The sequence below is a fragment of the Genypterus blacodes genome, unplaced genomic scaffold (genome assembly GCF_046128005.1).
Source record: "Genypterus blacodes isolate CSIRO-AG114 ecotype Tasmania unplaced genomic scaffold, CSIRO-AGI_Gbla_v1 ptg000036l_1, whole genome shotgun sequence".
Taxonomy (NCBI): domain Eukaryota; kingdom Metazoa; phylum Chordata; class Actinopteri; order Ophidiiformes; family Ophidiidae; genus Genypterus; species Genypterus blacodes.
In genome coordinates, this window is record NW_027466849.1 from 330,756 (window position 1) to 357,662 (window position 26,907).

General features: G+C 42.3%; 2 protein-coding genes across 3 annotated transcripts; both read left to right on the plus strand.

Moving 5' to 3' along the window:
• Positions 1 to 4,528: 4,528 nt before the first annotated feature.
• Positions 4,529 to 10,212, plus strand: rnaset2 (ribonuclease T2). Of its 2 annotated transcripts, none has more exons than XM_076146920.1 (10): positions 4,529 to 4,688; positions 5,466 to 5,546; positions 5,710 to 5,764; positions 6,785 to 6,834; positions 7,298 to 7,355; positions 7,632 to 7,696; positions 7,862 to 7,975; positions 8,065 to 8,110; positions 8,509 to 8,583; positions 8,692 to 10,212. In XM_076146920.1, exons 2-10 carry the CDS (start codon positions 5,473 to 5,475, stop codon positions 8,854 to 8,856), a joined length of 702 nt encoding a protein of 233 aa, XP_076003035.1. In that variant the 5' UTR covers positions 4,529 to 4,688; positions 5,466 to 5,472; the 3' UTR covers positions 8,857 to 10,212. The 2 variants fall into 2 exon arrangements, with proteins under 2 accessions (XP_076003035.1, XP_076003034.1); XM_076146919.1 differs by lacking the exon at positions 4,529 to 4,688 and adding an exon at positions 5,016 to 5,134.
• Positions 10,213 to 12,145: 1,933 nt separating this feature from the next.
• On the plus strand, positions 12,146 to 23,138 carry rps6ka2 (ribosomal protein S6 kinase, polypeptide 2). Its single transcript, XM_076146963.1, has 22 exons — positions 12,146 to 12,250; positions 13,505 to 13,621; positions 14,033 to 14,114; positions 14,474 to 14,554; positions 14,702 to 14,781; positions 15,449 to 15,555; positions 15,994 to 16,031; positions 16,137 to 16,279; positions 16,965 to 17,035; positions 17,348 to 17,436; positions 17,634 to 17,698; positions 19,331 to 19,433; positions 19,583 to 19,728; positions 20,029 to 20,151; positions 20,307 to 20,396; positions 20,646 to 20,804; positions 20,947 to 21,108; positions 21,265 to 21,341; positions 21,681 to 21,798; positions 21,921 to 21,977; positions 22,290 to 22,370; positions 22,829 to 23,138. The coding sequence occupies exons 1-22, from the start codon at positions 12,146 to 12,148 to the stop codon at positions 22,976 to 22,978; spliced, it is 2,244 nt and encodes a 747-aa protein (XP_076003078.1). The 3' UTR covers positions 22,979 to 23,138.
• Positions 23,139 to 26,907: the final 3,769 nt, after the last annotated feature.

The window sequence follows — 26,907 nt, forward strand, 5'->3', positions numbered from 1 at the left end:
AGAATGTCTCTGGTTTCATATACTTCATTCTGCATAACAGCCGGTCAAACAGCCCGTCCAACATTCATAATCTTTCACGGCTGACTAGTGCGACTAACTTCACACCTGTACCACTGGATTCACTGAAGCTGCAGTTCAGTTGCTCCCCATACTTCCTAATGAAACCAGTATTAAAGGGACCCTCCGGCAAATGATCACTGGCACTCATGTAGTGGCCCCATGGGTCCTCCACCCCTGTGACCGTCCTCTTCCTCTGTCACTCCAGCCAGTATCATAATTAAACAAAACGTCAGATACAGTGAACCTCTAAAGGCCTCAGCCATGATTCCCCAAAGCTCTGCAGTTACACATATTGATCATTACAAGCTCAAACTCAAATAAAACCGCTTGCTATGGGCGAACCATCAGCAAAGGCAATACAGGGGATTACTAATAGCTTGTTTCTGTAATAAGTCGCTTAATTTAATGATAAACTGTCAGTTGGTGAACGTATGCCTGAGGTCAAGATTGAATAAAATCTACACATAATGAGCCCTGGAACCAAACAGCAGCAGCTTCACAGTCCCAAGGGTTCTGCACACACTCATTCTAATGTTATTTGTACACATTTACTGCCAAGTGGGAGTCAATTTCAACCAATAAGGGAGTTGTTATGATCACACACAGATCTACTGTGTATCCATCCTGGGCATAATTATGCTCAAAATAATGAAGGAGTCCTGCTCCTGCTCAAATGCAACACATTTTTTTAATGAGACGCCCATCTGATATGAGCTCCAGTTAGGGGCCACAGCAGATCCCTGGGTCTTGCCTTAATCAGCTCTCACATTATCACTTCATCCCACTGCACTGCACCTGCTTCTTTGATGTTTGAAATGAAATGAGGTGAGGAAAACTAAGAAGAGGGTAGTGTGACAGAAAGAAAATGAAAATAGCAGTCAATCTTACCCCTTGAGATTTCCTTTGCAGTGCCGGCGGTTGTCAGCCCGAATCCACAGGGAGACAGCCTAAACCAAGGACTGGGCCAACCAAGCTACCACCCGTCTCTGACTGACCCCCACCTGCCTTTCCCTGAGGCCTTATAAGGAGAGAGCTGCCTATATATAACCAGTATCCTTCAAGACTCATTGCTGCAAGAACTAGTCAAGGATTTGATCACCAGAGTTTAGCCATTACAGTTTTTTAGTGGCAGCCATGTCAGCCGATCTCCTGGATGCTGCAGGTGAACTCTGCAGTCAGTGCTGAATACCTGATAAATCTCTACCGAACTTAACTTGAGAGTACTGACAATCTTATCATGCTGGGTTATGGGGATCCTACTGCATATTTGCAAACAGCATTTGTCTTGCCAAACAAAGTATGGGTGTCTCTGTTGGGACGAGACCTAGACAGGCCACAATGGGTCAGATATAACTTTCTCCATGCACACTGGTACAGCTGTTGAAGTATTTGTAATCAAAAGATCTGTAAAACCGATTTCAAACTCAAAAATCAGTTTTAATTGTTTTAATACATTTTTGCAGGGTATGTCTACATGAAATTGTTGCTGCAGGTTAGACCGTATTAAGGTCTCTATCATTTCTCCTGAATATCTTAAGAAGCTGCGCTGCATGCTGAACTTTGGCCAAAACCTATTTATAAAAGTAGCTACAGTTACAGCAGGGACTATTCCTGACACTGTGGAGGAGCTGTGATCGCGTCTCACATCTGAGCAAAGACTAAATCACATGACGGGACAACATGTATGGGGGAGAGAGAGGAGGAGGAAGAGAGGCTGAGGACATGTGATGTGTGACACGGTGTAAGAGGGCGGCGATTGACTGAGACGACAAAAGAGAAGAGATAAAGGACGAATACACAGCCACGTTATTTCAAGTTAAAACTCTCATCTTTCCTTTGTGTGTGCTACCGTCTCATTTATGAAAGCAAATTAATTGAGAGAGAACCTCCATTGTTTGATTCGGTGGGAAAGTCTGAATGAATGAATGAGCCTGGCAAAGGGAGGTGGAGAGGTATTTATGCTGCAAATGGGACACTGTTGTTATTCGATAGTTTTGGCTGTAGTTCCTACAATGCACTTGAACATGACACACAACACTGACTGTACTTCAACTTGACATTTGTTGGTTTGGTAGAGATACACTAGCAGTTGCAGGATACAAGAGCATCAATTAAACTGACCTCTGCAAATCACTCTTGGAGATAAAACTCCTGGAGATGAAACTCTTCTTCCAAATGTTTAGCCTTGCATCAATCATTTGTTTGGGATTTGAATAAAGTTACAGGGCTGGCATTGAGATGTTGTGTCTCGCCCTGTCGGTAAGGTCTTTGGTTCAAATCTAAATGCCAACCCTTATCCGTGAACATGGTTGGATGAGATTATGTTTTAATTTGTTATTACAGTGAAATGGCAATGCCCATATTTCTCATTAATAACAGAAGATTGTTTCTTTCTATAACTAAACACTTCTCTTACTACAAGGTAGGCATATTGCATATAGTCTGACATTCTGTGTCTGACAATCAATGACTCTTGATTGTTACATGGGCTAAAGGTTAATAAAGGGTTGGTGAGGGTGAGGCCAATTCTTTGGATGCATTAGCTGTCTTCCCTTTGAGTCAGTGTGGTACAAACGGGGCTGACGTCTGTCTGTAGTTGGAAGGAGCCCCCTGTTGGTCATGCGGAGGTACATTATGTGAACACAGCCCTGTATCTTTAAGTAGTCACAGGTATTGTTCATCTCTTTTCTATGTTTTTTTCCCTGTTTTATTGGCACTCAACTACTTCTGCAAACTTCGACCTACAGACACCATTCTAACATAAACAAGTGTTGCTAAAACTATGATGGGGTGTTTGTATCTTTCATATTTTCTGAAATATTAAGCATTTTCCAGCTGAAAATTCCCATTCAAATCTCTTCAGGGCCTTCTTACTCCTTCGTACTTTCAGGCAGGGAAACAAAGCATTGTTCAGCTTAAATACTTAAAAACTTAAATACGGCTTCCCCGTGTGTGTGTGTATACTGGAAGCAAGTTGAAGCTGATTGAATGAGAGCCTCGCACTAAATTCAGCTGCAGAAAAATTCAACTTCAAAACCCCAACCCCAACCCTAAGATATTACAAACTAGAAACCCATACACAACATACACATGGCACTAGTACCCACTGGTGTGAGTTTGGAGCAATTTTGACAATTTTGACCAAATTCCAATTCATTATAAAAGTCCATATTTTAAACTTTGACTGTTCCAGCTAATGCAATTTGTCATGGTGTTTGCTAGAGGCATAGTAAGACAAATTATTCTCTCATTTTACATGCTTAATTCCACATGCTGATTTCTAATGAGTCAGTGATTTATAAGGGAACCCCTGGGCACTGTATTAATAATCAAGAGTGTCCAATAAATTGGGAAATCCAAGTTGTCAGTTCAGATTATCTGGTATGAGAAATGGCAGACTAAATATTTGACTTCAGTTGTAGAAACAGCTGGCAGGGATCTCATACACTTAATTCACATTAGGGGGGGAAATTACAATGTAATTTTGTTAAGGCTTAACTGCATGTACAACTCAAGTACAGCGCTGACAGTATTTTGTTGTGAGCACCACTCTGACCAGGGTCTGACAAATACTGTTGAGCAATTAACTATCCATTACTGATGATGGATTTTATATAAAGCAGCCTGAGTCAATTGATGTTTGGCAATTGTTATTGATCCCAGTGAAAAGGAAAACAGCATATCAAGGGAACTGCAATGCAAAGTTGTAGAAACATTACGATCATTTAGCAGACGCTTTTATCCAAAGCGACTTACATTACATTACCACATTACATTGCCTTTACAGAGGGCGGAGCAATTGGGGGTTCGGTGCCTTGCTCAGGTGCACCTTGGCAGGGACTCGAATCGGCAACCCTCTGGTTCCCAAGCGAAAGCTGTACCCACTGAGCTACTGCCGCCCTCATCACAACAAATACACTGTTATGGTCTCAATGTTGCAATGTGAATTGTATGTGAATTCGCCAAACAATCTATAGGATTGTGCAGCAGTTTGCAATTACACTTAACTGGTCCGTCTTGCATTTTGTGTTTAAAGTGAATGTGTCACGAAAAGAGGAACTGAAAGTGCATATTTGTGGTTTGTGTGGTTGACAGTTATCTGTGTCTGCAGTTTATAGAAACAGAAGCAACACACTTTATTGGTTCCACCCTGCACACACATACACACACAATATAACCTTAAAATAATAATAAAAAAACCAACAAACAAAGACATTTTTACACATAACACATAACACATAACCTCCACTGGCACAATATTCTAGCTATCTGTGGCATAAACCGCCCAGAAACGATTGATTATAGGATTTTATGATGAGCAAGCATTCTTTCCACATGATCCAAAGCTTCAGCTCCAGGAATAACCGGTGGAAGCAGACCAATTAATCGAGCCTCCCACCGCAGCTCCACTGCGTGATGACGTACAACCTCAGCGGTGCCTGTGATTGGCTGAGAGGAATGCCACATAAGGAAGTCAGAAGTAAACAAAAGCTGCACCGTCGACTGTTGCTGAAATGTCCAGCGGTAGATGTCAACATAGAGCTCAAACTTAAGTCTCTCAGAGCTCAACGTTTATTTAATGATACTCGGCTGCTCGGTTGATAAAAAAGAAGGAGGACTTCCATCAGGTCAGTTTAAAACATGAAGTGGCCGTTGTAATATCGACCTTTTAAGCTGTAGATTGTGTTGTCTTTGACCGGGTTTGACATCTGAAGTGTGCAGAAAAGCTATTTCAAATCTATGTGTTGAGTTTACAGCCACGTATTCGTAAGGTTCCTATTTTTATTGCAGTTTTGAGGGTTATGTTTATGTTGACTTGACTCATATACTCGATAGTGCCTGTCGTCATTTATCGGACTCATCAGGCTCGCAGATTCCCGTACTTCTTCTTTTCGTCATAACACTTACGGTACATGTTGTTTATTATAACTGGAACTCTACGCAACTGTGTAAACCAAGTGGTTCTTGTAGAGTGGTGTGTTATTTTTGTCTTGGGTCACAATACAGCGTAGAGCTAATTGTAAATGTATACGCTCTTCTGTCTCTGTCCTCCTTTACAAAGGAAACCATACAGGTTGGACTTTGTACTTGTTATTTTGCATATTGGCTTCCGTATTCACTTGTAGTATTCCAACATTAACAAGTGACTAACAGTTTACTTAAGCTTGTAAACTTATAATACAATACTGTACGTGTGTGTGTTTTGTTTCGAGTTTTGCATAGTTATACTTGTAGTGTGGGTACACTGCCTACATTCTGCAAAAAATGTGTTATTTTAGAGGAACAGCAAATGTGGAATCTATTGTTTACTTTGATGGTAATTCATGCATAGATAGAACACAGTGTCCCATTGTGTATCTCTGAACAACAGCATGTCAATAATTTGACTGAATATCTGTATTTAGGTCAAACATGAGGCTCTCTTCCCCTCTTCTGCTCTGCCTGGCAGCAGGCCTGGTCTCCTCTGCCTCTCTGTTTCCAACCCCGTAAGTACAGCAGTGTAATACAGAGATAGATGAACAGGCAGAGGGTCTGATACACCCTGATGCATTCACTGTCCACCTCTATCCAGACAGGACATGTCACAGTGACAGATGACTGTGTGTGTGTGTGTGTGTGTGTGTGTGTGTGTGTGTGTGTGTGTTTCAGACACATGTGGACCAAGCTTATCCTCACCCAACACTGGCCCAACACCTTCTGTGAGGTGAGGTTTCTGTTCCTCAGTGTACAATCTTTATATTTACACCTGTGAAAATGCAATGTGATGTGATTATGATAAATGCATGAAAACACATTAGCAAAGCTACCTTGAGACAGTATACCAGCTAGTATCACCATGAGCAGTATGTGGTTGATAAGTGGGTCTTAATATTGACTGTATTGGTCTGTGTCTGATTGGGTCCAATCCTGATCCAGATATGCAGATTGGCAGTTGTATTAAATTCAGAACTTCACTGTAGAGGTTAGGATTGCAGCCTGTTATACTGTAAACATGAGGGCAGTCAAGAGGGCATCTTAACTATGATAACTGTTTAAAAGGCTAAACATTTAGTACTTAAATCACGTGATGTCTGTTGAGTCACAAGGCTGGCTGTGTGTCAACACTTTGGGTTGGATTAGGCAACATTATGTCAGCAGCTTTGGGAAGTGTAACTATAATTACATACACACGACACAAAATGCACTTCTCTAATGTCATGCTTTTTGATCAAATAACTGATGATGGTTCCCCTTTTCCCATCGTGAGAACGTTTCTGCTGGTTCAGTCCTTTGTTGTCTTGTGGTTTTCTATCATGTGTGTCACAGGAGCATATAGTCTACTTCCTATAGGCTGGCTGCAAGTAGTTTTCACTTCAGTTCACTTTGGTTAGATTCCATTCTTAACTCTCTGTTTCTATTGTGGTAATGTTCTGATTCATGCACAAATGGTATTAAAGCATTAATGGAAATCAGGGCCCTCTAATGCTTTGTTTTGCTGGATGAATAAAGGCTTCAGTAGCCCAACAGCAAATTACATAACAGAGTTAGAGTTAGAGTTAATAAGATACAAGTTAAACTGTGCAGAAAGGATGGGAGTACTTCATCAGCCCTAAAGCTGTGGCAGCTGCACTTAGCCTTTACAATTACTAAGATATAAAATGATAAAACAACAGTCTGAGTGTATATTATCACATTTATTCAGATTTTAGACAAGATTTTAAATATATATTTTTATGAATTGTAGACGGAACACTGTCACCTCAACATCAGCTACTGGTCACTACATGGACTATGGTGAGTGTGAGAGTGTGAGAGTGTGTGTGTGTGTGTGTGAGACATGTTTATCAATAGCCTGATTAGTAAGCAAATTATATTAAGCACATCCAATGGGAGTGATTTGGACTATGATTTAATCAGTGTTGCCTGGCTGTAATATCTGCTTTAAAGACGTGTGTGTGTGTGTGTGTGTGTGTGTGTGTGTGTGTGTGTGTGTGTGTGTGTGTGTGTGTGTGTGTGTGTGTGTGTGTGTGTGTGTGTGTGTGTGTGTGTGTGTGTGTGTGTGTGTGTGTGTGTGTGTGTGTGTGTGTGTGTGTGTGTGTGTGTGTGTGTGTGTGTGTGGGTGGGTGGGTGGGTGGGTGGGTGGGTGGGTGGGTGGGTGGGTGGGTGGGTGGGTGGGTGGGTGGGTGGGTGGGTGGGTGTGTTCATTCATGCACAAGCAACAAATGGGAACTGAGATCTGAATGTGTCTGGTTTGCAGGCCCGATAAAGGGAATGACTGCAATTCATCATGGCCGTTCAACCCGTCTGAGATAGAGGTTGGTGTAAAGAAAGATGAAGAGAATCCATCCATCTCCTCTGTGTCAGTGCGAGGACACCATTCTATGTTAGTGGCTGTATTTGTTTGAGTGGATAAGGAAGGTAAACACAGATGAAAGCTTTCATTAATCTAAAGCAGACACGGCCAGGACAGACTGCAACACAGAACGTGGGAAGGTTCATTCATTACTCCTTGTTGGTGGTTTTATAGTAACCTGACAGTATTGATTTTAAATATTTCTGTTGACACTCACTGTTTGTTTGTTGTGTTTTAGGACCTTATCCCAGACATGAAGAAGAGTTGGCCTGACTTGATTGATCCCTCCTCCTCTGGATTCTGGTAGCAAATCATTCCATCCTCTCATATTTCCATTTGTCAATCTATCTTTGTCATCTTTTATTAGTTTGCTTGGGTTGTCTCACACCCTATACAATGAATATATCTATATTATCAATCATTTCTGATCCTAGTGTATGACTTTTCTCCATTTCTCTTTTTGAACAGGAAGTACGAGTGGCACAAACATGGTACGTGCGCTGCCAAAGTGGAGTCTCTCAATAGTCAACATAAATACTTCAGCAAAGCCCTGGAATTATACCATAAAGTGGACTTGGACAGGTACACATTCACACCATATCATACTGTAACTACTCTGAAACACTCTACCAGATGCCTTCCATGTGAAATCTGTGTTTCTGTCGTCATAGTGTCCTGAAGAAGTTCAACATCGTCCCCTCAGAAACGTACTACGCAGTAGGTGTCCTCTTGTGTTTTTTACGTCTTACTATATTTAAATGACAAATAGTAGAGTTATGTAAGGAATAATCTGCAGCAGTGTGTACAGAGGATTTGGACCGAGAGTTACCGTAGTGTGTGTTAAGCTCCTTTATTACACCTCTGACTTTGTTCAAAATTTCATATCAAAGCTGTTTGTGTTTTTGTTGCTGTTGAATGTCTCTGGACACAAAATGAAAAGCTGATTATGTTTATTAGGAGCCCTCATGATTAAACTACAGGTGAACTGTGTGTGTATTAAATGGCTTTAACACACACCCTCTCCTAGTCATTAACTGCAGGAGTATTCACCCAGACTACCATGATAACAACTGCCACCTTCTCCCCTCTGCCTCCAACTCTGCGTGTGTGTGTAGTTTGCAGATATTGAAGGAGTCCTAGAGAAATTTTACGGGATCATACCTAGGATCCAATGTCTCCATCCATCAAAGGTATGAATACCTACTCTGACTCATCATCATCATCATCATCATCGTCACCACATAAAGACGAACACACACGCTAACATGTTTTTTTTTTTACATTTGTTTGTTTGCCAGAACGCGGACACTCAGATTCTGGCTCAGATTGAAATCTGTTTCAGCCCCGACTTCACCCTGGTGGCCTGTGAGAAAGGACACCGGACTGTCCCTGTGGGTGTTGGCAAAGCAGGATTCAGTGTGTGTGACCACGATGTGCCGATTTATTATCCAGCCCGGCCTTGAAACACACTACACACTCCACATGCACATATACAAACATTCTTTGTCTGTACCAGCATACTGCACTGTAATCACACACACACACACACACACACACACACACACACACACACACACACACACACACACACACACACAGAGTGACTTACCTGATGGTTTTTCTCTTATCTTGCTACCATCATCATTGGCTTATTGATGACAGTAATGTAAAGCGTGACAAAACATCATCACACAATCGATGCCTTTTGAAAATTCTAAGTGCAAAAAAAAAAATTCTAGCTGTGACAGGTCCTGTAAAGTGCTTTCTTTTTTAAATACACACAAAACACACTTGAAGACCACACAGTGCTTCAGTAATTGAAGCAGCCATGTCCCTGTGTGACCCCTGCTACTTGGTCAGTCCAACAGTGCACAGCTTGGTTCTTCCAGCACAACAGACAGTGAATTCAGGTCAGGCAGACAGAGAGCCGTGTCTTTGACTGCGACTGTAAAGAAGCGGTGCCTTTGTGTGTGTGTGTGTGTGTGTGTGTTTGCCAGGGAACATTCCAGACATGTATGTTAAATATCTTTACTTCATGTTTTGTAGCCACAAAATCCAAACATGCTGTATCTTGTTGATAAGTGTATTTTATTAATTGCAAGGTTGTTGTTTTTTTACTGCATATATAATGATTACTATGTCCACACAGGGCGCCAGTAGTGTGTGTGTGTTGCTAGGTAGTGATGTGTGTCGGTTAACACTATTGATCTGAGGCCAGTTATTACACTATAGCTCAACCATGACTCATCATTTTTCAGTTTCTTTAAGTCTTAACTGATAATAGGTAATGATAGTGACTTTACAACTCATGTCAAGGGATTCAACCTGAAATCAGTGTTGGGTTCTGTCCCCATTAGTGAAGGATGACTTGAGGATTTAAAGGTCATCAGTCCGTAGAGCAGTGTAGAGTCTACTGTTGATAATTCTTCCCTGTTGTATTCAGATCGACTTTCTCTGGTCGTTTGTCAGCAGATACTTGTGTAGAAGGTCAGCACTGAACCTGTGCAACCTGGTGACATAACCCAGGCACACACTCGGCATTGCAAACTAGACACCACATACATTAACTATTGGAGATTTTTGTTGGAGCTGTGCAGGTTCTGTGCTCGTTTCTCTGGGAAAGTGCAGATGAGTGTGTGATGAGTGTGATGACTTCCATCTGGTGCTGGTGTTTATGGATAGATCGGTTAAATCAGTGTTTAGTATATGTTAAAAGACAAATGCCGGTTTTGATTGCAGCTCCAGTAGATGAATGCTGTGAGTGTATCGAGTGTTTGCACTTTGTCATTTTTGAATGTCAATAAAAGGTTGATTGTCTACTCAGTGTCTCCTAGCCCTCTTGTATTCTCTTCCTATGATTCATTGTGAACACTTGCCTCTCTAGTGGCCCTGCTGCCAGTATGAGTGTGACAGTGCCGGGCTGCGTTCAAGCCTGCGTGTGGATTCAGAAGGCAGATGTTTGGAGGAAAAGAGCTTTGGCACATCCAACACAACAAAATTGCTCTTTGATTACCAAACTTTGGCTTTTTAACTCAACAGATAGGAATTCAGCCTAAAGCACGACTCTCAGGACTGTGATTTTAATGTGTGTCTGAATTTCTACCGCAATCAGGCTAGTATAGATTACAATCTACACACACTATTACATTTTGCCAACAAAAGTATACAATTTCTCACAAATGTATCACTTCACCAGCGCCATGTCTGCTCAGTGATCAGTGTGTCTGATCTGTTTATCCTAATTAAAATAGTTGCATCACCTGTCAGCCCGTCTAGCTCCACTGGCCGTGTATGAATATTAATGCTGTGATGTCCTTATAGACTAGAGCCTTAATCCTCCCGGGGTCAGACGCAAGTTCATAATCCCGAATCCCCATCCAGCAGAGCAATACAGCAGACGGACTACTGAGCGATAACATTTTCAATTGTGCTGAAAAAGCTTTGAAACTGTGAGACGACAACATATTAAGAACAAACATTTTAATGCTGTCCAAATTGCCTAAACTCTTATGAACTGTGCTGTGTGGAGATCAGTGTGAGGTGAAGTACCCTGGGTGAACTATTGTGTTGAACTGAAGGCCCTGGGGCAGACACGGGCAGACACACACAGACACACACACTCTCACAGGACCTAGGTACACTGTCAGTGGTGATTTATCCATTTCCATCACACTCCTCTCACCCGCCCCTCCCTCTCACAATCTCAGTTTCTCCCCCCCCCCCCCCCCCCCCCCCCCCCCTCTCTCTTTCTCTCTCGCTCTATACAGTTATGTAACACTGCAGTTCTGCAAAGCTGCTGATGTGATCCACGTACCTACACAGATACACGCTGATCCACAAGGTGCTCTGTGATCACTATTGATTTCACAATTGATTTCTACCTGATAGTCCTCAATATCCAAAGGAATTCTGACATTCTGTTTTCCTTGATGTGTTTGTGTTTGTGACTTGCCTTGTTTTCTTATTTCGTTTATCTGAGTGTCATGACATGATCTCATATATTGGGGAAAAGGGGCGATGAGAGGAGGTGACTGGTTTGCACCATGTGACCTGGCCAGCTGTTGCTGCATGGTTTTGGGAGAAACAGAAGGGGAGGTGAGGGGAAGGAGCAGGGGAGAGAGAGTGTGAGAGAGAGAGGGAGAGGGAGGGAGGGGTCAGAGCCTGCCTGTACACAATGTGACTGGTGACAATCCCTTCTTCTGCAGAGAGAGGGAGAGAAAGAGAAAGTGTGAGTGTGTGTGTGAGAGAGAGAGACAGAGAGAGAGAGAGGGAGAGGGAGAGGCACAGGGATGAACACACTCACATGCACGGAGAGAGAGAGAGAGAGAGAAGAGGAGCTCACACACACACACACCTCCGTCTCTCCTGATTCAGCAGAACAGATTTATCCGTCACCTCTGCCAGCGGTGAGCCTGCAGCACATGCGAGACAATCCCACATCCCAGAGGATCTGCCCTGTCCAACACATCAACTGACTGCTCCGTCTCTCCCTGTCTCCCTCTGTCTCACGCTCTCTGGCTTCCACTGTAACTGAGACAGGAAGGAACGGCTGAGAGACAAGCAGAGAGACTGAGCTGCAAATGTGAACGATGGGAAGACTGAGGAGCCACAACTGCGCTGAGGATGAGCCAATGGATGAACTGCGGGACAAGTAGATGACCAATAAAATCTCTGTCTCCGTGTATCCACCTTACGACCCGCCAACAGGGATGAGACTCATTATGGGATAGAGACACCGGCCTGCTTGTTGCCATGGATACCAGCACGCGAAAATTCACAGTGCGGAGATGGTTTTCTATCTACCTAAAGAACAAGGCAGCCCGAAACAAGAACAACGCAGGATTCTGTCAACTAGAGGTTTGTATCTGCATGTCTTTAAGATCAACTTTAACAACTGGATGTGTTTGTCAGTCTGCATATGTGTGTGTGTGTGCGTGTGTGTGAGCGACTTGAGGCGTCGGTGCATATGTGTGCACATGGTTATGGGTGTGGAGGAATGTCTGTGTGTGTGGTTTGGTTTGTTGTGGGGAGTCGAGGCTGCATCGTCACAGCTGCCGAGATCAGAATTGCCCAAAATCCAGAGGGGGTGTGGTCAGACAAACGCAATATATTGACAACAGGCAGCATGATGAGGCAACATGCAGCTTCAGAGAGATAAGAGCTGACACAGGCACCTAGGCAGGCAGGTTAGATTCATGGATACAGGCACACTGATTCCACAGAGGTCTATTTATATCCAAACAGACCTGTGGGAGGGGGGGCTGTCCGCAGAAGTAGACAGCCTCTTGTTTGCAGCTCATCTACCTGTATGTATATTGGGATATAAATAGACACAACTCCAATGCCCTCATCTGTTCTCTTTGGCTTTGACTGATGAACAACCCGACCACCTACGTGTCCTGCGGCCATCTGTTCACCTGGTTGGCTGCCTGTGCGCAGCAGTAATGGCAGAGGTCAGAGAGAGGGAGTCGGCGTCACGTCACGTCAGCGTCCCATGCAGAAGCTGCTAATGGGGCCTGAACCTGTTTTTCTTTTGGTACCTGAGCCTCTGTTTAGAGATGAAAGCAGCACTCCGTCTCATCAGGCACAGGGATGCTGCAGTGCTCTGTGTGCTGGAAACTTTCACGGATGTCGCACTTGTCAGCGTCGATCGTTGATGTCACAGTGTGGTTTCTAGGTGTGACATCACTCCTTCCACAAGGGAACCACACTGCTGAAAGCCCCAAACATTCAGCTCTGCACAACAAACATTCAAATATTCATTCAAACTTCATTTAATTATTTCAGTATGAAGTACTACAATGGTTTTTTTTGTATTTTAACTTTTAACAACAACAAGAAATCTTTTCACATTTCCCGTCCAATAGATATACAGTATAAAATAATACATCATGTTCTTGATACCAGTGCAGCAACATGCATGAAAACAGGTAGTGCATTAAAAGCTGCTCTGTAAATGTAAAGCTTCGTGTCTCTAAATAAGAGGCAACAACATGATTAAAATCTGAACTCCCTGATTATCCACCCTGACGACCCCTGTAGTACCAGCTCAACCCTAGTTCATACAAATCCTCAAACTCTAAAGTGACGCTGACTCTTTGCGTCTTTCAGGATGACAGCATACTGAAGGAGATTGACATCAGCCACCATGTGAAGGAGGGCTGTGAGAAAGCAGACCCGTCTCAGTTCCAGCTGCTCAAGGTGCTGGGACAGGGCTCCTATGGCAAGGTACGCAACTGTTATCTACAAATCCCATGTGAGGGAGAGGCGAGAGGAGGCAGCGTCTGACATTCATCTGGTCTGTGTGCTGGTGCAGGGATTCTACAGAGGCAGGGGATCAATGTTGACACCACCAGCTAAGCACAAACACATGACGCTAACCCTCACTGACACTGACGAGCTCGTGCAGGCCTCTGAGGAGAGAGCAGAGGCTCCGCGTTTAACACCTATACTATGTGTGAAGTATAAATAACAGTGAATGTTCTGTAATAATTAGCAATGTGAGAATAACACTGTGTATTATATTATCATACTCAAATCCTCTTATGAGTACGGCTGCCGCTAAAAGGTCACAAGTTGTTGTTATGAGAGAGAGGTGTGAGAGAGCACAAGGGTGACAGTGATGGTGATGGTTCCCAGGTGTTCCTGGTGAGGAAGATCAGAGGAGTGGACAGAGGACAACTGTACGCCATGAAGGTCCTGAAGAAAGCCACGCTCAAAGGTCATTAAAGCATCACTAACTACTTACGATTTATACTATTTTGCGACAAATGTCTTGAGTTGACCCCCAAAACAACTCAGTTAGAAGGTTAGTTAGGTTAGTTTGCACTTTCGATTCAGATAAACTGCTTTGGAAGGAAATTGAATGATGATAAAGGACGATGTTCTGTAAAAGTGTGTTTGGCTGTTGTTCTGATTAGGTGTCTTTTCCCTTTAATCCTCTTAACTCAGGCCGCACTGGAATGGACCTGGAATGTTAGACAGTTCTGGTTCTTCATCCTGTAGCGCTCTGAGACGCACACACAGATGCTGCTGACCTTTATTAACACATTCCTCCCTCCTCTGCTGCCTCCCCCTTAGTTCGAGATCGCGTGCGGTCCAAAATGGAGAGAGACATTCTGGCTGAAGTGAACCACCCGTTTATCGTGAAGCTGCACTATGGTAAGTCTGACTGCCTGAAACCTGAACTATCCTGGGCCTTACTGCTTTATCGCCGATTTGTTACACGTGCATGTGTGTGTGTGTGTGTGTGTGTGTGTGTGTGTGTGTGTGTGTGTGTGTGTGTGTGTGTGTGTGTGTGTGTTGCAGCCTTCCAGACAGAGGGGAAGCTCTATCTGATCCTCGACTTCCTCCGAGGTGGAGACCTTTTCACTCGCCTGTCAAAGGAGGTAGGTTACAGAATAAATGCCTCCTCCACATCTCCAGTCACAGAGTCACGCACACACACGGATTACACACCACGCAGCTACACAACACTAGACAAGCGGAGGACACAAAGCTATTTATTTGTGTTATTACAAATATGCTCATGGACTGAAGAGGAGTTTGTGCCCACATTCATTTCCCTGTTTGAAAGGCACACTGTATATCTGCACAGTCATGCTTTATGAGGCGTGCAAGCTGCAAATTATATATTTATATCCAAATACATTTAATTACATTTGGAGTCATTTGTCATATTTAGTGCTGCTTCTAATGGAGGTCTAGTGGCAGAGGGAGACGTGTTTGTCAGGGTTGTTGATAACATTAGCAGGTAACTTGAGTCATCCTGCTGCTTTTGAAAACATTTGGCTGTAATGACAGGAAATTAATTCATAAGTGTTTTCAGAGTTAATAGGCAATCTGAGCTTTCCTGCTGCTTTTTTTTTTAAATGTTCGCACCGAACCAAGCTGAGAAATGATTTCATCATAGCTCTTGGAGTTACAATAGCTGGGTGATTAAGGCCTTCTTCTGCTCCCATTAGCTTCTGTTGTTTGTGAAGTGTGATTGCTTTGAGCCTTTCTTATGTATGTGCAGTAGTTCATTTGGTTTAGTTGGCTTTTTTTTCATCTTAGGTAATGTTTACGGAAGAGGATGTCAAGTTTTACCTGGCAGAGCTGGCACTGGCCCTGGACCATCTGCACAGTCTGGGGATCATCTACAGGGACCTGAAACCTGAGAAGTACCTCTCAGACAGGCTGTGTCATATATTCAGAAGAGGATCAGGGACACATGGAAAAATAGAATTCTGAGTTTAAAGTCAGAATTTTGGCTGCAATGTCCAACCTAGATGACTTGGTAAAGCTGTATTTCAGATTTTCTTTCAGTAACAAATACTTGCAATTTTAGCACATCACTGTATCAGAAAAATAAGAGAATTTGTTTTAGGCGATTTCAAGACTTGGCTTGGCTTTGAAGACTGATCTGTGTGAAGTGTTCCATTCAATGTGAGATCACAGCCACTGGACAGTAACAAGGTGGCTGCATTTTGCATAATTCTGACTTAAATCTCTCAATTCTGACTTTTCTTTTCCATGTGGCCCTAATTCTCTTCTGTATATATAATTTAGTCTATTAGTTTATTTTTCAATCAGATCTTAACTCTTGTTTTTGTCAACAGTATTCTTATGGATGAAGACGGACACATCAAGATAACTGGTCAGTTTGTCCTAAAGCCAAAATGCTGCGTTTCTGTCTGTTATTCTGTCTGTGGTTCCTGCTCGGAACCACCTTCTCACGCTTTTCTGTCTGTCTTGGTGTCAGACTTTGGACTGAGTAAAGAAGCCATCGATCACGATAAAAGAGCGTATTCCTTCTGTGGAACCATCGAGTACATGGCTCCAGAGGTGGTGAACAGGAGAGGACACACCCAGAGCGCAGACTGGTGGTCATTCGGGGTACTCATGGTAAGACCTGCTTCACCTTGTGTTTTAGAGAGACTTTAAACCTGCATGCGTCGATCTTTAGCTTAAGTAGTTTCCTGGATTACCACGTGTTTTGTCTCATCCTACAGTCAAAAACAGTGGTTTCTTAATTTAGCTTTCATCCGGCAGTGAACCTGCTTAATTACAACACCTAGTATATTAGATTTTATCACTTTTAGTAATAGTGCCCCTGCAGGAATGTGCTCATTTGTACGCTTAGTGGCTTTTATTTGATTCATACCTAAAAGGAGGATCACTGTCGGGTGGCAGCTGCGCCAGATTGCCAGAGGAAGACGTCCCTCGTCTGCCCTTGACTCGCATTAAAACTCCAACCAAACCAAATATGCAAGCAGGATGTACAGGAGTTATGTAAGGCCTCCATCCGTCCCTATAAAGCTTATCCTGTGCAGGCAATTCAATCTAAATCTCTTAAATTTAAACCTTTGCAATACCTTTGGAAAAGGGTCATGCAAGCAGAGGCATGTCATGTTAGTCAACAGCCAACAGACAATAGCAGAGAAAATGTATTTAAACTATTTGTGAGTGGTAGATGAAGGCCGCAGGATCCTAAATGCCCCTTCGCATGATCCATACCAAGCATTCCCATTAGCCATAATGATATCAAACATATGCAGGTCCTTTCACTGTGCTGTCTTGTGTTTTCCAGTTCGAGATGCTAACAGGATCGTTGCCATTCCAAGGAAAAGATCGTAAGGAAACAATGGCACTTATTCTGAAGTAAGGCCACAGTAATCTCACCCTAACGTTTTCCTCGTGAGCATCTCCAAATGTTTACTCTCATTGTTAGTCTTTGATTTAAGAGGCTGATACATTGTTGTAACTGGTTAGGAATGGTAAGTGGGTGCTTGTGTTACCGGCGTGCGATTAGTGGCTTGTTCTTATTTTGCTGTCTGCTGAGGAACAACATTCCTATACGCTCACAGCATCAATAACCAAGAAGCCAACCTGAAACTAAGCCAACTGTAAATAGAAGCTGTTTACACGCTTGTGCATCTTGCATGACCATACTTTTTCTCTTATCTTGCGCAGGGCTAAACTGGGAATGCCACAGTTCCTCAGTCCAGAGGTGCAGAGTTTGTTAAGAGCACTTTTCAAGAGGAACCCTGCTAACCGACTAGGTAATGATCAAGCTTGGCTATAACTTTATATTTTAATAATACCAGCCTCAAGGAATCACCAGTTATTGAACTCGTTGATGGACATCCTGGAATGTCAGCAGGACTAATGTAAACGTGTTTCTTACACATCTATTATATTATATGTGTTTACCTGGTAGGCGTGAGCTATGATAATGTTCTCCCAATCTGTTCGACAGGTGCGGGACCAGAGGGAGTGGAAGAAATAAAAAGACATCGTTTTTTTTCATCAATAGACTGGAATGTAAGTACAATGTAAAATAAGTGGTTAGTTTATGACAAAGAAACACCTGATTGACGCCTTCATAAGTACGTGCTGCAGTGACATCTGCCTCTTTCATATTATACACACTGAATTTAGGACATTATTTACTGTATATATCTTGTTCTATATGTTAAGTATTGTTAGCAACAGCCAAAGCAGACAGATACAGCTGCTGTCTTTCCTCTGGATCATATGGAGCCATACTGAAAGGATCTAAAGCTCCATCCCACCGATCACCCATTAATCCATCTGGCTCAACTATTACGAAAGACGCGTTTAAAACCCCAGTAGTGCAAGGAACCATACAATGTTAGCTCAAACACTTAATGTAATGGCTTTCACTGCAAATTCATGTACATACAGCAGTGTGACCTTCGCAATTCAGGTTCTATCTCACCCTGGACCCGTTTTCAGAAACAGTTTTTCCCGTTGGCTGACCTCTTCTGACGTCACGATAATCACTGTTTTCACAAAACTGCTCATAAAACGTTTCCCTGGGAGGTCTCGTGCCTTCCAACTTCAAAAAGCTTACATTACACAGGATGTCTAAGGGGAAATGTAGAGAACTGGAAACGCAGTGCCATATAAAATAACAAAGCAGGGGAAACAATCCAGGCTATTCTGTCATAAAGTGGGTCATCTGTGACAGACTGGCAGGTCATTTGTTACACGCAAACACACCAAGTACAAGCGTAGGACAGATTATTTACTGGCCATGTTGTCTCAGATTAACATTGTCCTTTTACAATGATTGAATTCTATTTTTTGCATCCCAGAACAAAACATCTGAATGTAAACGGACCACTACTGTTTCCTCTCATGTAAATCCTGCCTCCTCAACAGCTCAACCTCATGTGTCAGTAACATGTGAGAGTCAATCTCATTCTCCTGTCCATCACAGGGCTCTGTTGGCTCATACACCATTTCTTTCTTTATATTAGTTGTTTCTTCAAGTAGAATCCCTCTTGCTTCTGTCAAACATCACCAAATCCTGTTCTAAGTCTGGTTTAGGCTCATTCAAAGGGATTTTGGTGGGATTTTATCTGTTTCACAATCCATTTCTTGACTTTTCCTTTCATTGATTGTAGAGAAGAGTGAGAGAAGTCACAATCACTTCCCGAGGAAGCATTGCTGCTACTAAAATGTCACATCCCTTTCCCAGTTCCTCAATTTAGAAATTAGAGAGTTAACAGACAAACTTGTCACGACATGAATCCTGAGCAATCATAATCACATTAAAAGTGTCTTTGATCTGTTCTATATCCCTACTGCTGTCTCAGTCCTCACTGCACTTTCTTCCAAACACCACATCGTTTTTAAAAAGAGGAGAGTAAAACATGCAACCATATCTAAACGTAAAATGCTGGAAATCTCTATCATAACTGTCATTATTGAATAATGCATCGACAGTTCATAATGCTTTATGTCATTTTACGCCAGGATCGCTGACAGGTGTTGTAATGGGGACACTTGCTGGACATTCTTAATATTACACCTCCAAATATATGTTTGCAGGCTTCTCACTCAAGCTACACACCAAAACGTATATGTTCAGATGTCATTATATTTTGGACACATCATTTAAGTTATAATGTGATATCTTTTCTGCAGAGGTTGTACAGGAAAGAAATGAGGCCTCCGTTCAAACCAACAGTTGGTAGACCTGAGGACACCTTCCACTTTGACCCAGAGTTCACCTCCAGAACACCCACTGGTGAGTAAAACATACACACGTGAACATTCACACAGGAATCAATCCAAAAATTCAACCAATTCAACATAAAGTAGGTGCCACAGTATCAATGTACCCCAAAACATTACCAGACATCCATACATCTTCTTTATCTCTGTCATTGCATCTAGATTCTCCAGGCCTCCCTCCGAGTGCAAACACACACCAGTTGTTTCGAGGTTTCAGCTTTGTGGCGACTTCTCCAAATCAGGAGCCCAGTGTTGCTGCGGTAACATCTTCCCGTCAGGAAATTAACAACTTCAACCCCGTGGCTCAGGTATCTGCCATGCCATTAAGAAAACAACTAATTTCCTATCCGCCTCTTTAATTAAATGACTCTCCTGGCTGGGTGAATGACTTGGTGGCAGATAAAGGGCTTGACTAATTAAGTGAGCGCCTATCTAATGATGCTGACCTTTCAAAGCCTGATGAATCACTGTCATTTAGATGGCAGCTGTCTCACCATTCATTCACATCATATCTGACACTGTTGTGATGCATATATGAAATATAACGGCAGAAAACCTGAAACGGCAGACAGTTATTGTTTGTGTGTCCGTCTGTATCGTAACGACAGCATCTCCGTGGTGACGCGGCATTCAGCGACGTCTATGAACTGAAGGAGGAAGTTGCACAGACTGCGATGTCCATCCGCAGGAGATGTCTGCACAGAGTTACCGCTGTGGAGTATTCAGTCAAGGTACTGGAATCTAAAGTAGATTTTTTTCAGCTAAACGAAATGTATACATCCTCTCTCATTTCAAATTAAGCCTCGCAGTAACTTACAAAACTTTATCAAATAATCAATATCTTCGATACACTAAGTGTTTTCTGTGTACTCGTGTGTCGTCTCAGATCATTGACAAAGCAAGAAAAGATCCTTCTGAAGAAATGGAGATTCTGCTGCGATATGGAGAGCACCCAAATATTATTACCCTGAAAGATGTACGTTTAACACACACACTGCACACAAAACACACATGGAACAGATCAACAAAATAGCAGTTGTGATTTCATCTCTACCTAATCCTACATCCGCCATTTCAGTATTGTCACTTTTACATTACGAGTGTGGCCTTTCACGATCAGATGTGTGGTACACTTTGATTGAATTTAGTGCCTTGTCTCTGTCTCTGTTTCTGTCTCTGTCTCCGTCTCTGTCTCCGTCTCCTTTTTGCTGTTTCTCTGTCACAGGTGTTTGATGATGGCCACAGCGTTTTCCTGGTTCAGGATTTACTGCGAGGTGAAGAGCTGCTGGACAGAGTTCTGACAGTGCCAAAGTTTACAGAGAGAGACGCGTCAGGCATCATGTGCATACTGACCAAGACTGTGGAGTATTTACACTCACAGGGGGTGAGCCGGATAAAAACAGATACTCAATAACATATGAATATAATACATGTTTGTGTCCTGTTTTTAAGCTCCAGTTACAATCTCTCTCTCTCTCTCTCTCTCTCTCTCTCTCTCTGTTTTTGTGTGTGTGCTGGTGTATCAGGTTGTGCATCGGGACCTGAAGCCCAGTAACATTCGCTATTCTGACGACTCCGGTCTCCCAGAATGCATCAGGATATCAGATTTTGGTTGTGCCAAACAGCTGCGGGCTGAGAATGGCCTTCTTATGACCCCTTGTTACACAGCTACTTTCATGGCTCCTGAGGTATATTAGTAACAATCAATACAAACCCACCAAGATCTCATCAGCACATACACAGATGAAATCTTGACTGCAATGTGTGTTTCTACATTTGCGTGTGTGTGTGTGTGTGTGTGTGTGTGTGTGTGTGTGTGTGTGTGTGTGTGTGTGTGTGTTAAGGTTTTGAAGAAGCAGGGGTATGATGCAGCCTGTGATATCTGGAGTCTGGGGATTCTGCTCTACACTATGATAGCAGGGTAAGATTCTGCCTGGTGTAAAAGTGTGTATGAGCAGTGTTTATGCTTTTTGCTGCAAATGCCCCCATGGAAACCTGCCATAAAAACAGAATAGATAGCCAATATGCCTTTTGTTCAGTCCTCCAGTTAAACAATAGTGAAGGCAAAAAATGACATCATCAGGGGCAGGTTGTGTCTTATCTTCCCCTTAGATAGACATTTAGATAGACATTTTAATATGAATTTTTGTGGTTTTCATTTGTCAAATCTGTTTCGCACCAGAGGGTTCCCTGAGGCCAGACTCATATTTTTTATTCATCATTCCCTTGAATCACTTTAATTCTTCTAATTATTGTTCAGTTTCAGCCCATTTGCCAGCAGTCCTGAAGACTCAGCAGAGGAAATTCTGGCTCAAATTGGCAGTGGGAAATTCATTATCACAGGAGGAAACTGGGACTTGGTGTCAGAGGCTGCAAAGGTTACATTTTAATATCCTCTATTGACAGACAGATGACATCATTTCTCCTCTCATTATTACCAATACCTTCATGTGAATGACATTTGTGTGTGTGTGTGTGTGTGTGTGTGTGTGTTGAACAGGACATTGTGATCAAAATGCTCCATGTGGACCCCCACCAACGTCTGACTGCCCCCCAGGTACTATAGGTCGTGACTGAAGACTTGCTACATTTACAGCCTAAAGATACATATTAACACCAGGTTCTTTGTCTTTTCGCAGTTTTTACTTTATTTCTAACAATTTACAGTCTGTTAAAAGCGGGCATTGTAAAATACAGTATTACAATTTTGCAGAGATGAGGACAATAGAAAAAGATATACATTCAATAAGTGTTATGAGAGGAACTTGAGGACTTTTCTGTACTGTGTGTACTGTTTATAATGCCCACTGAGCACCAGTTGATAATAAATAACAGATGTAGAAATAATTCATGCTGTTATGTTCTCCAGGTTCTTCATCACCCCTGGATTGTAGAGAGAGATCAACTCTCTAACAGAGCTTTCAGCAGACAGGATGCACTCACTGTTAAGGTCAGACTTGATGTCTTGTAGCCCTGGCCAGTGAGTCATTTGAACTATTGACTCACACATCATTTTAGTTGAAGCAATTGATTTTCTTGAACAGTTTTAACAGTTGTGCAATGACAAGTCTATGCACAAGTCTGCAATCCATAGAATGCCAGAACAATTGATTCCCTAACTTTCAGTTCCCAACCATGAATCCCCTGAGTATGACCTCATTGTGTGTGATAATTTGTCATGATTTTTATATAGTGTGTTGTTGACTTCTTATGTTGCTGATCTGGGTGTATCATGGATTGAAATAGAGTTTATATTCATTTTGTTAAATGTACTGATATTGATGTGTGTCTCAACCTGTGCACCAGGGGGCGCTGTTTACCTGTTTACAATACTGCTTTTTCTTTTGACAGATGAGAGCAAGGGGAGACACTTTTCACTCAACGTAACGTCTGATTTTGTTCCACTAGGGGGCGCTGTCTGCCACATATTCTGCTCTGAAGCGGTGCGCTCCTGCTCCGGTCCTGGAGCCCGTGCTGTCCTCCAGCCTGGCTCAGCGGCGAGGAGTGAAGAAAGAGGGAAGTCCAAAACTTAAAATAGACATGAAAGAGAAGAATTAGAGTGAACTACTCTAAAGCTCAACTCAAAATTAAGACAGAACCCAGTCGACCAGTAGCACTGACATTCTAAATCTCAGATAGTACTGGTGAAAGATGTGTATCAATAATGATGCCGCATCATGACTTTCAGTTTATTGTGAGAAAATCAACTTCAATACCTACACATCTTGGGTTCTAAGCACAGAGCCTTTATAAATACACTACTTCTTGGTTACAATGAAAGTTTTAATAGGAATATGCCCTTAATTTATCCATAAAGGTGACTCCTACTTTGAATTTGCTCAGCTTTTTTTTATAGTTTGATTTTGGTCAGGATGAACTGACCTGTCACACGATTAAACAGGTCAGTTCATCCAGTTCCATTATGCGCAAAATACACTGGTACAATGGGAGCTGTGTTAAGTTCAAGCTGGACACTTGGGATTTGACAGTTCCAAACAGACAACATTCTGTGCCACAGATCATTTAAGCCATGCCAAGTAGTCAGGTTAGACACGGTTTTGTTCACTAAACGTTGATAGAGAGCCAAACAAAATGTCTTCCATAGGCAGCCACTGTGATTTCACTCATTTGAAGAGGTCATGCACCTTACACACCAAACCGGCCGCTGTCATTCAGATATATTATATTTCTCTGATATGCATGTGAAAAATGTATATATGGTACCAAAGGGAACTATTGAAGTCTTATTGTTAATATGCTTAGTACTTTTACTATACGTGTTGTCGTCTTCCACAAACACAGCCTTTGACTCTATTGCACTTCCCAGGTGAGATGCTGTCCTCATTGAGCAAATTAACATGTTTGTAAATAGTTTGTTGTTTTTTTCATGACATATTTAAATGTTTGTTTGAAAAACTGCACAGCACTGTATTGCTCTCTGGTAAATGCCTCAACCGTAGCATAATTCTGCAATCCATACATGTCATTAAATCCACATTCAGTGTGACAGGTCAGCGTTCTGTATGTGCTTGAGTGTGTTGTAGCTGCCAGCAAGCTTCCATATGTTGTATGTGTCTAAAAGAACAACTGTGTCAGATGACCGATATACTGTATGTTGTTGCTGCTTGCTTTATAATCACAATCTGGATGTTAGATTGCAGGAATGTGACCCACTGTGTTGCACAGTGAACAGTTTTGCACAATTATCCTGTAGGAATGTAGATAATTATGTTCCACTAACTAATTGAGGTAAAACTAGACACAAGTATGGCTGCTGGTAGAGGCAAAAACATATATCATGTGACGTATAACCAATAAGCGGAGATACGGAAATGCTGTAGATGCATATGAGTAAGGAGATATGATGCAACAATAAATAAGCGGTGAAGCTGTAAATATTGTTTCTAACATAGACGGAATATATTTACTGTCGAGCAGAACCACCAGTAAAATGTTAGATTATGTATATAGTGCTGTACAACTAGTCAAGAGATAAGACTGTATATATATATATATATATAAAGTGTTTGCAGACATATTGAGATTGTACATATTATACTGTGTTGTGCAACCATTGCTAAGAGTGTACATACTGTCTATACCTGGCCAACCAATGAAATGACTGGCTAGAATGCCAAAGTTTTACAAATAAAGGAAGATGATGGAGACAACACTGATATGAGTGGTGTTTTTAGTCAGGTCCATAGTTATGTATTTATGCTTTATATGAAAGTGTCATTCATCATTGCACACACACAAATCCTGTCCCTGATGAATCATTTCACTCATTGAATCTTGTAGAAAACATCAGTTATTATAGAGAAGGGAGAGGTCAAAGGTGTGTAACGCTACATTAACATGCAAAATACTAATTTATCAAATTCTACAATATTCACCATCAAATATTATGTATGAAACATCGTAGTGTCAGAAGATCCAGACACCACAGAGAAACCATGTTCACAAAGGCTCAAAAATGCTTTACGCAATGGACTCTCAATCTAGTCTTTTAGCAAAATCTTGTATGTATGTATGTATGTATGTCAGCATGTGTGTGTGTGAGTCAGTATAGATTCACATTCAATAAAAGAGGTCACTCACAACAAAGAAAGAGTTTTTTAAGGCATTTATATTGTCATTGCAGACAATACGGGGGGGTATGAAAGGAAATGCTCACAATACAATTCAAAATAAAATCCATGACAAGCTAAAGATTGTTGAAGTAATAATAATTGATTATATAAAACAAGAGTGAGCACATTTTCATCATGTGCGTTTCTTTTGTAAATGAATACTTGAATCGTCTCAGTTTAGGCCTCTGTGACATAGAGTGTGTGTTGTTCGACGTCTGTGATGATGTAGCAGGAGGAGCTTGTGAAGGCCACTAGATGGCAACCGATCACAGCCTATGTTCCCTCCCCTACAGCTTTCTTACCAAAACTTGTCCCCTCACAACCATAATCCCTGAAAAAAAGGGGTAGAAAGTCTTTAATTTGTGGCAACCACTGTGTTCTCTGGCTGCTCCATAAAAGCTTTTAGCAGGCACTGAGCTGATGTGTCAGGTGGGTGTGGCAGGCTCATCAGCTCTGACATTTAAGTGCAGTAGTGCTCCGAGCAGAAGGGACCGTAGGATATGAGTAGATACAGATGACAAGGCCCCCCGCAGGGATGATTGCAGTGGAGTGACAAGAGGAGACCAAACAACAGATCGAGGAAGTAGAAGGTGTCAGGAGGGATGAGATGAAAGGCAAAAGAAGGAAAAAAATCTTTGAAAAACAATAACTCAACCCGACAATTACAGCCATGACAGCATTTATATTATCATTCATAAAAGCCAAAACTATGTCGGAACATTTTTGCAGTTTTCCTCATCTTACTGAAACTTAATAGAATGCAATTTACATTTTTGCTGCAAGTAAATGTGTATATCCGGAAAAAAGCAGGCGGCTTTTTAGCTTCAGCGTGTCGTTTAATCTCACAGCAGCAGTCCGTCCATTAATCTCAAACGCTATGAAGAAAAAGATCAAACTGTCTGGATTTTACTTCTAGACTTTCAAGTTCAGAGTCTGTAGTATGGCTTGTCCTGGTTTGAACCTGGACATCCTTTCACCACAGCAACGTTTAAAGTGTGGCTCAGTATCAGACAATAATGATCCAACAACATAGATCAGAAGCAGCTGATGTTCCTGACTTTGAACCCAAACAACCTGAATGGGGCCTCTATAGGTTTAGTCTGCAAGTTCTCCCTGTGTGTGTGTGTGTGTGTGTGTGTGTGTGTGTGTGTGTGTGTGTGTGATAAGGGCACAGAATGTTATATTAAATATGAAGTAAATCACACACACACACACACACACACACACACATCAATGCCTTTCCTGCATCAGTTCCTTGTGTATATCTTTCAGCTTTCCACTTCCGTCATAAAACAGAAGACTGAAGTCTAGTGAAAATACACATTGACAGGGACGGAGATCCCACCACCTATGGCACTGGGTGCGCAAACACACACCCACACACACACACACACACACACACACACACACACAGACCCACCCTGTGGCACCACAGCTCGACCTGCCACTCGGACATTCACTGAATCAGACGGACAAATCTCTAACAGACGGCTCCTGACAAAGAGATTATCACCGTGACAGCAGAAGTGTGTGCAGCTGTGGGTGGCGGAGTTTACAGCCGGGAGGTGGGGGTGGGGAGCAAACTCTTCGTACCTTCACACTCTTCTCTCTCGTTATAACACTTGGCCAAGTCAAAGACGAAGTTACTTCAGTCAGCCAAACTAATACTGTACATGCAGTGTGTGTGTGCACCCGTCTGCGTGTGCTGTTGGCAGGTCCGTCGCTTCCAGTGATGGCTTCTACTTCAGTGTGATCCACAAGTCGTACTGCAGGTTGTGCATGAGGACTTATCCTTTTTAATGCTGCTTTGGACATCGTCATCTTTCCTCATCTGGCACTTTCTTCGTCATTGGC

Excerpts from the sequence above, each read along its gene's own strand:
- rnaset2 (XM_076146919.1), top strand. The coding sequence starts at position 5,085 with ATGTATACGCTCTTCTGTCTCTGTCCTCCTTTACAAAGGAAACCATAC. Across the intron at positions 5,135-5,465 it reads TTACAAAGGAAACCATACAG|GTCAAACATGAGGCTCTCTT; the intron begins GTTGGACTTTGT and ends ATCTGTATTTAG. Across the intron at positions 8,111-8,508 it reads CCTCAGAAACGTACTACGCA|TTTGCAGATATTGAAGGAGT; the intron begins GTAGGTGTCCTC and ends GTGTGTGTGTAG.
- rps6ka2 (XM_076146963.1), top strand. The coding sequence starts at position 12,146 with ATGGATACCAGCACGCGAAAATTCACAGTGCGGAGATGGTTTTCTATC. Across the intron at positions 14,555-14,701 it reads TATCGTGAAGCTGCACTATG|CCTTCCAGACAGAGGGGAAG; the intron begins GTAAGTCTGACT and ends TGTGTGTTGCAG. Across the intron at positions 15,556-15,993 it reads AGGGACCTGAAACCTGAGAA|TATTCTTATGGATGAAGACG; the intron begins GTACCTCTCAGA and ends TTTTGTCAACAG.